Source organism: Pteropus alecto, unplaced genomic scaffold (genome assembly GCF_000325575.1).
Source record: "Pteropus alecto unplaced genomic scaffold, ASM32557v1 scaffold33, whole genome shotgun sequence".
Lineage (NCBI taxonomy): Eukaryota > Metazoa > Chordata > Mammalia > Chiroptera > Pteropodidae > Pteropus > Pteropus alecto.
In genome coordinates this window covers 9,714,596-9,723,642 of record NW_006435762.1, presented here as the reverse complement: position 1 = coordinate 9,723,642, position 9,047 = coordinate 9,714,596, and the positions used below count along the sequence as shown (strand labels likewise).

Below are 9,047 nucleotides of genomic sequence, written 5' to 3'. Positions count from 1 at the left end.
AGTCCCTCGTCGTCCCCTCTACCCCAGCCTCTAATGCATATACACATACTAGCACAGGTCATTCATATGAACAGTAAGATAAACAAAAACCAAAGTTAATTGGAAAGGTAAGAGATGCAAGGGACATATAGAAAGCACAAAGAAATGATTAATAAAAGTTTAAACATATATCAGTAATTATGATTAATGTAAATTTACTGAAGTCACAGTTAAAAAACAAAGAGCATAAAATTAGATTAAAAAATTTAGCCGAAATGAAGGAAGCTGAGATAGCTATATTGATAATAGATAAATAAACTTTAGGACAGAAGGCAGTTTAGACTATGTTCTCTGACCAGAGTCAAAAACAAAAATATAAGAATTTAAACCACAAAATTTTCATTCGTTTGGAAATTTAAAAACACTTCTAAATAACTCATGGGTCAAAGAAGAAATCATACTGATATTAAAATTTTTAGAACTATAAAAATATATCAAATTTGTAGGATGTAATGAAAATATTATTTTGAGAAAAGCCTTAAATATTTAGTAGAAAAGATAAGCAGAAATTAATAAGCTAGTGGTGCAGCTTAAGAAATTAGCTATGTAAAATGAAGAAAATAAATTTATCAATAATACCATCACCTTCTACCACCATTTTTGTATGTCATTCTAATCTTTCTCTGTATTATTTCTTTAAAATATAAATGTGATTATATTTTGTGATATTCTTGTTTCACTTAATAGCATATTATAATCACATTTTCATGTAGTTAAAGAGTTATTATTTTTAATGACTGCATGGTTTTTCCATTGCAGTCATTTTCATAATTTTTCAAATTGTATTTTTATTTATCTTTTCTCCATAACCACCCCTCCAAAAAAAAAGCTTTTATAAATACTGATGAAATAAATGTCCTTGTTCATAAATCTCTATGCAGAAATTCTCAGTATTTTCTTAGGATAATTCTTAGAAATAACATTTTTATATTAAAGAGTTAGCATAATTATAAAACTTTTTATATAATGCTTGGAAATTAAATTTTTAAAATTTGTATTCACTTTTTAGAGACATTATCATTTTGACTGTTGGCTTTACAGTAACCTTTTTTTTACAAAAGTTATAGGAATCATCCATTTTAGCTTTTAGATTGAACCTGTATAAAATAAATTATAACTTAAAAGATGCATTAACTTCATTTTCATTTAAAGCTAGGAATCTGAATTTTATAATTTGAATTTAGAAATACAAATTACGGTGATCATTGATCAGACTGTTGTCATTCACTTGGTGAATATTGTGAAATGAAACATGACTTTTGTCTCTTGCTTTAGCAGGTCCGTATTTCAGTCGCCGCTCTCGGCAGAGAATTCCGCGGGATCTGGCTATGTGTGTTACTCCAAGTGGCCAGTTTTACTGCTCAATGTGTAATGTTGGGGCTGGCGAAGAAATGGAATTCCGGCAGCATTTAGAGAGCAAGCAACATAAAAGCAAGGTGTCTGAACAGCGATACAGGAATGAGATGGAGAATCTGGGCTATGTATAGTGATTGTTGTATTCAGAGAGAGCAGCTTGTCCTGCCTGTTGTTTGCCTTCTGTCAACATGCCCTGCTTTGTGGTCTTTTTGATATGAGTACATTCCTCTGCTTAACTTTAATACGTGTAACCTGCAGTGGTACCATGAGGTGTCAAACCTGAGGAAGGAAAAGAATGTGCTTCTTGGGTCATGATGCTTTTTCAGGTCCATTGTGTTGAGCTACTTAGAGCATGTGACCTGCCTACCCTATGAGAAATAATTTTTATCTTGACCAAGTTCTGGTCAATTAGTAGCTTGACCACTTAGAGCTTTAACTATTTAAAAATTTCATCTTCTTTTGCAATTTTAGTTTTAGGTACTATTAAGTAAATAATTTTATTGAGTTCTTACTTCAGATCATAGTAAAAGCATGTAAACAGAGATTTCAGTTTCCCAAGGCTTCTTTGGAACTACCATCTCGACTCGATGCCTTGTCAGTAGGATATACTATTACAAACTGTACTAAGGTCTCTCCCAGGACATTTTCTCATATATCATGTCCTCCTATTATTGAAATGCAGGTTTTCTTGGATTCATACACTTCCAATGTGTTTGTGGACTTCCAAACAGTGAAACTTCATTTCTAGTTATGGATTTCACACATTTAAATGCCACCTACTTCCTTCCTTTTCCCCGCTCCTCCAGTTGAATTAGTTTGTCTAATAAGCTCATTTTAATGCCCCAGCTATATTGTGAGATTGCAAGGACCCACATTTGAATATTCAATGAATTTAAGATAGATATGATGTTTTTAAAAATATATTTTTCAGCTGGTTTTAGAAAATGTACAGATATGTTTGATTTTTCAATTTAGAGTTACTTCATTGATAATAACTTGTACTTATACGATGGTCTCAATCATAAGTTTAGATCTTTGGATATTTGGTTTGGTGGACTTTTTTAGATAAACCTATCCTTACATTTTATTTACATTTTTCTCTATCTTGCTAGTTTGCCAACTTGTCCTGAAAAATACCACTACCTTATTCTTTCATAGATAGAGAAGAATTAAAAAAAAAGTTAACCAAATTTCAGTATCATCATTTCTAGTAGGAAATACATGAACCTTGAATTTATTCTTCATAATTTAGCTTCCTTGAAGATAATAGAAGTACAATTTAGATTACTTGATATTTGATAATTGCAACAGCGTTATTATTTTTGTATTTTGTTTTAAAAATAAAGCTGTAGTGTATGTCTAGATTAATTAATGGAGTACTCCATGAACTTTCATTAACTGTATTTTATCTACTTGCTATATTTACATGGATAAGACCAGTACTCATCCATACTTCTTTTGAAGGGCCACATTGAAATTTATATAGTGCAGTATCTTTGCACTACAATCAATTCACGTTTGATTACTTATATTACTAATTAAAAAAAAACAATAGTCCTGTTTTTCCTTGAGAATTCTCTAGGCAAAGAGATGGGGAGAGGAAAATTATAATCATTATTTCTTTCCTTTAATACTTCTAAACAATTTTTGAACAAGCTAGATTCATATTTAAAATTCGATTTTGTGATTAACCTCTGGTACAGTATCAAGTTATTCTTCTGTTGAAGTGGTGGTTTTTGAAAAGTAGAACTTTTTAATAAATTTCATTTTGTCCTGGAACCAGAAGAATGAAATAATGTTCTGTTGAGATTCCATCTAGACCGGTGACTCTTAGTGTAATAACCTTTTATGCAGTAGTCTATAAAGTACAATTGATTAGTTCGGGTCAATTTAGAGCTTATTTTATTGGTCAATAGATTATTCATTTTGCTGCTAGTACAGTTTTTGGTAGATTTTAATATTACAGTGCTGGCCACTTGGTTCTATGATTATTTAAAAATCTAATTTTTCCTCTGTATATGTATTTCTATACATATACACATATGCATATATAAAACTATATATATAGTTTTATGTGATACCATAGAGAAGATTTTATTGAATCCTTATTTCAGATCACAGTAGAGAATTGTGGATAAGAATTCACAATTTGTAAAAGTGGCATTCATCCACTTTCAGTTTGTCCTTTGCAAATAAAATAGAAGGAAAGCTTTCCCTCACTCCTCACTTAACAGTTTCGTTATACACATACAAAAAGCAGTGGATTTAAGGCCTTGATGTTTTTCCTGGCCTTGTGTATTCAGGTTTCCAGTCTCCCAGTGCCCTTAATGGATGTTGTGAATGCATAAACGCATTTTCTTTTAAAGAAAAAAGTTAGATTTATAGTGTTGTTTCTTACTTGCTATATTTTTTTGCACTGAAAAAAAGAGCTATGTTTTTTTTATATGACACTTTAGATACCATATTGCCTACAATGACTCAGTTTGCTTCTTAATTTCCAAACTCTAGGAAGCCGATAACTTCCATGATTATTTATAGAGGTTGCATACACATTCCTCCCCCAACCCCCAAATCTCTATGACAGTGGGCTGTGTTTTGGGCTTGTTACCTTGCAATGTTCTTTTGTGTTCCAAAGGTAAAACAGAGGGTGACAGAAGTTGTCAGAAGGGAAATGCCTGAATAAATACATCTCTGCATGGTACAATTTCTCACACTTTTGCATTCCTTATAGACAGTTTTTTTCCCTGTCAAAGAAGTTGGTTGTTACTACTGCAGTCAGTAAAATAGATCTCCGTTGATTTCATTTTGTGAAGTCCAGTTCTGCTCTGTAATGTGCTTTAGAATTTGTACGCTTTGCTCCCGAGGAATCACGTTAGTATTTTTTATATGCTGTATACAAGGATGGACAGAGGCCTAAACTAAATGGAAAACCTTTAGTCAATTAAATTAAGTAGATTTTAGTAACCATCTGCAAGAACTCATTGCATCAAAGTCTTTTCTCTGTGAATATCTTTGTGTAAGTTGTCATTCAAAATCAATGTTGGAAGATGACAATTAGAAACTCTTCTAAGATATTGAGGGCAAGGAGTTGTAAAGGAAAAATTCCATGTTCCAATTAAAATACTGGATTGCATATGCCTTTGAAGTGTTTTTTTCCAAAAAGCTAAGCTATAAAACTGAGTGCCATGTAATCCTTTTGACTCCACACTGAACAGAAAACATTTTGTGGTCTCGTCTTTGTATATCATGTTCTACAACTTGTAAATATGTGCATGTTGTTTATTACATTTGTCTGCCTGTCTCTTATTGCACTGAATTCTATAAGTGAATAATTTTTTTATATCATCCATTTTGGAAAAGTTCCTCCTCCAACTCTTCCTCGCTATTTCCCCTTCTAATGAGTTGGTACACTTAGAAAATCATTTAAGATTTTTGAAACCCTGAGATTGAATGAAGAATCATGGTTATCTGAGGTCATTCTTGTGTCCCCCTGACTCAAATAGAAGGAAGCAGAAGCTCTTCCACTTTATTTTACAAAACTGTCCTACAGCACTGGTATAGTTGCTATTGCTACCTAGCTGCACTTTGTACAAGGATAAAAAGATATATGTTGTTAAATCTTCCTCTGTAGATAGATTTTAAGGATTAGCTGTGGGATTATGATTCCTTCACTCCTGAATTGGCTGGGACTATGAGCAACAGCAGTTTGAGAACTGTCCAGTGACCTATGTAAAATGAGTTTGCTTGTGTCGGGGGAGACGTGTAACTGTTCGACATAGTATCTTCTATAGAGAGGCCTAAAAATGCTAGATTTGGAACCTACTCTATATTTTGTTTCCTAAATGTCAGAATTTAGGCTGGAAGTACTCTGTAAAGAAGTTGGTGAGGCATATGCCAAGGACAATAGTGCTGCTTTAGAAATAGAGAAATGTTTTGTCAGTATAGACAAAAGTTTAATGCAAGCTGTTGAAGAGATGTTTAAAAAATACTCTACCAACTTTTTTTTCCTTTACCAGCCAAATCACTGTTCAGGAGTTTCATACATAATGAGTGTTTTCTTGCTGCCTTTTTTTTTTTTTGGCAATGGATCCCTCGCATTGTGAGTTATTACTATCAATCTAACTGAATGGACAAATAGCTGTGTAAATAACTTCTCATATGACATTTCTACTGATAGCTGTTTGACTTTTTCTTCCCATTATGAATGGGAGGCTCATTTGTAAACTCCCCTTTCTGGGTAGCTACCAAAAAAATACAGGCTTATGGTCCCGTGTGACCCTGTCTCCGTTAAGCCCAGGATATGAGTGCCTTTAGCAAGTTTTAGCATTTCACAGAATAGATGATAGAATTATTGCTGTTAATCAAATTCATTAAGCAAGAGCTTGGAATAGCAAAGGTTTATGTGAATTCTGTGTTCCACATATATTTTTTTTTTCTTAATTCAATCTCTGTTTGTTATTGAGTAAAACTATCACCATCATCGATCGGGAAGATACACCCCGAAAATGAATCCAGTTGTCCCAGACTGGTAACAGTCATTATTTTTCATCTTTATCTGTATTATATTTGTATTTAGTGAGTGGTAGTGTGGTGGATTGGGAGGAGCTTGACACTGATATTTGGAAAAACTTCATCCCACTGGTCTTTTTCAGACTTTTCTGTAGAGAGGAGAGTATTATATAGTTGCAAATGAAGTGTGAGAAGAAATTGTCATGCACCGTAATAATTGTGTTACTTCGTCTACATTTAAAAAAAAAGCGTCTTCATAAATCGGGTTTGAGGCCTTTTGAAGCAAAATTTTCCCTATTTCAAATGATTTTTAAAATTCTAAATTACTAAGTACTTTAGGTCTTTAAAACACACTAAGTTAATTTTATTGTAGAAATATTAATATTTTAACATTTTATTATGAAAATTTTCAAACATATCAGAGTTGAAAAGTTTTGCAATATACCTACCACTAGATTCTACAATCAATATTTTACTATATTTGTATTACCACACATCAGTTCATCCCTCTATTAATCCATCAATCCATAGAGTTTTAAAAAAAAATACTCATTTCAGTGTAGATTTCAGACACTATATTTCTCTTAAATACTTCGGTATAGGTGTCATTAACTAGAGTTTAATATTTGTTTAAATATCTTTTAAACAAATTTCTTGAACTCATGAAGTTGGTAATCTGAGCCAATTAATGTATATATTTTTTCTCCTGTGGGCTTTAGCCTTCTATTTTTTTTTTTTTTTCCTTTTAGTGCTCAGAGTGAAGGATGACAACTTTTCAAACTAAAGTTTTCTGGTGTTGGTCATTTTAAATGCTTAGCTGTCATACATTTTAAAGTTTCATGATAAGATTTTTTTTCCCTTTGTCTCTTGTTATGATGTATTTTTGCTGAACTATGCAGCTTCTTTAAAAAACTGTAAATTACTGATTGGGGTTTATTAAATCAGCTTATACCTCATTTCAATCTACTGCTGCTTTTTTCCATGTTATCACAATTCCTTTTACTACTCTCACTTGTTCTGCCAGAAAGTCTAGAGGAGCCAAATCCATAGATGATTAGCTGTTTTAAACAACTCTAGAAGAGCAGATTAAGTAGTTTAGGAAGTGAAAACCATTAATTTACCTAAAGCCTTTGAATTCCCTGAGAATGGTAATTGCCCATGCTTCCTCTAGCCATAATTAGCAGGATTGAAAATGATTGTACTGTACAATGAGTTGTCAAAATTGTGAGCCTTAGTGACCATCTTTAGCTTTATTCTAGTACTGTTTAGAAAAAGTTTTTTGACATATGCCTTTATTATGCCAATTTTTTGTGGACAAAGAATTTAAATGACTTTCTCCAGGGCATGAAAGTGCAACGAAGATGTCAGAATCAAAACTTCAGTGTTCTTGATTCATATTCTTGTGTTAGTTTCTTAAGATTCGTGGCCTCTAAAATAACTGAACACTTCCTTCGGGGCCCTTAAAATGAATATGTGTATTTTTACTAATTAGGCGCTCATTTCCAGGCATTTCATGTTTTTTTTTTTTTTTTTTAAACGTAAAGATTTTTTCATGGTTATAGTTCCTCATTAAGCCGATGCAATTGCTAAAAATCTCACTTCACTGTTGAATACTAACTAATAATGCAGGTTTTACCAGATTTGTTTTTGCATTTCAATGACCTTTATGATTCATTCATTACTCTTTCTTTGTAAGTGACCCCCTCACTAATGAAAATAAACGTTCTATATCACCAATTTTATGTTTATTCTCTACATGATATATTTTTTTAAGGAAAAGTAACCCCGTGTGTCAGGATGAATGATATTATCCTAGGCCAAAGCATATATAAAGTTTATTTCTACTCTGCAAATCTGGCATTTATGGGAACAAAACTCTGTAGGGTGGCTGGTTATTGTTTGCCTTCTTTTGGTACTTGAGCACCTTTTTGTGGTTTTGTAAATCCATGTCATTCTGTAAGAATATGTTGATTCTGTGTTAATTGGTGTTCACTTTGTGGTATCTTCAGCTGTCTATAATAATTATTTAGTTTGGGTGTGGTGTGTTTGCATTGAAATGCCTTAGGAAAGTATGTCAGAATCTGCTCTAAAGCGTTCCATGTATCCTCTGGGACAATAAGGTGCCTCTCTTGGTAGTACTCTCTAGATCCAGAAGCAAAACTGATTTTGCTTTCACTGTTATGGTTGCATTTTAGCGCAGTTATTGTTTTAAATTAGAGAATACAATCCTGGGAAACCAAGGGAGTCTTTAGAACCCTTCATTTAATGGCATGGCAAACTTTTAAGACAGGTTTTGCTATTTTACTAGAACAGTGTCTCTGGTAAAAGGATATGGTTAAAAAATGCCAGCCAAAATTGTATGAAATTGGGATTGTTTCCTAAAACTTTTTCTAAATGTCCTACAGGGGTTTAACATCTGTGTATGCGATTGGGGCTAAATTCCAGTCAATGCTTTGGAAATCTGTTTCTGTTCTGGGACTATAGAAATGACAAAAGTGTCATGGGATTAAAACCAATCAACTGTGAATTGTGAAATTGAAATTGCTCTTTTGGTTTTATTTTCTGCATATTGAATATAGAAATTCAAAAGTTATTTAAAATTTACACTGCTTATGTTAATGGCTCATCTTGGCTGTGTATACTCAATTATGTACTGATTTCTGATAAAGGCTTGACATTATTATAACAGGCATTTTGTGTTCAATTTAATAAAATGATTTCCGAGTCTTGTCTGCAAATTGTTTGGTTATGAGTTGGAGATCAAGGAGAAAAGCTACATCATCGACATGGAGGTGTTATTTTTAATGCCAATGCTCGATGGCTGTGGGTTCATTCATCGGTCTGCACATAATCTGCCAAGGACTTCTGAAGTCATGCAGAGTATTGTCAGCTCCTGGGCTTGCAGTAGAATTGACTTAGCTGCCCATATTACCTTACCCCCTCCCTACAATGGAGTTAGCCTGGAACTGCAGTTCTCAATTTTGTTGCTATATTTTAAATTTATCTTCTGATCTAATGCTGAGAAAGGTTAAGCTTAGCAGGACCACAATCATTGCTTCTAGAAATTAACACATATTAACAGGCATATACCCATTAATCGTTTGGGTATTTCACATATAAAATACTAATAATTAGCTTATATA

The 9,047-nt window shown here is 32.8% G+C and overlaps 1 protein-coding gene across 3 annotated transcripts in view; it reads left to right on the top strand.

Moving 5' to 3' along the window:
* Positions 1-8,642, top strand: part of ZMAT3 (zinc finger matrin-type 3) — a 34,040-nt gene extending 25,398 nt beyond the window's left edge. For 2 of the 3 annotated variants that reach the window (XM_006910851.3, XM_015588558.2), the window contains one exon: positions 1,315-8,642. In XM_006910851.3, coding sequence (XP_006910913.1) covers positions 1,315-1,526 — 212 coding nt within the window. In that variant the 3' untranslated portion in view covers positions 1,527-8,642. The remainder of the gene's footprint in view (positions 1-1,314) is intronic. The other variant, XM_015588559.2, reaches the window with a different exon arrangement.
* The last annotated feature ends 405 nt before the right edge of the window (positions 8,643-9,047 follow it).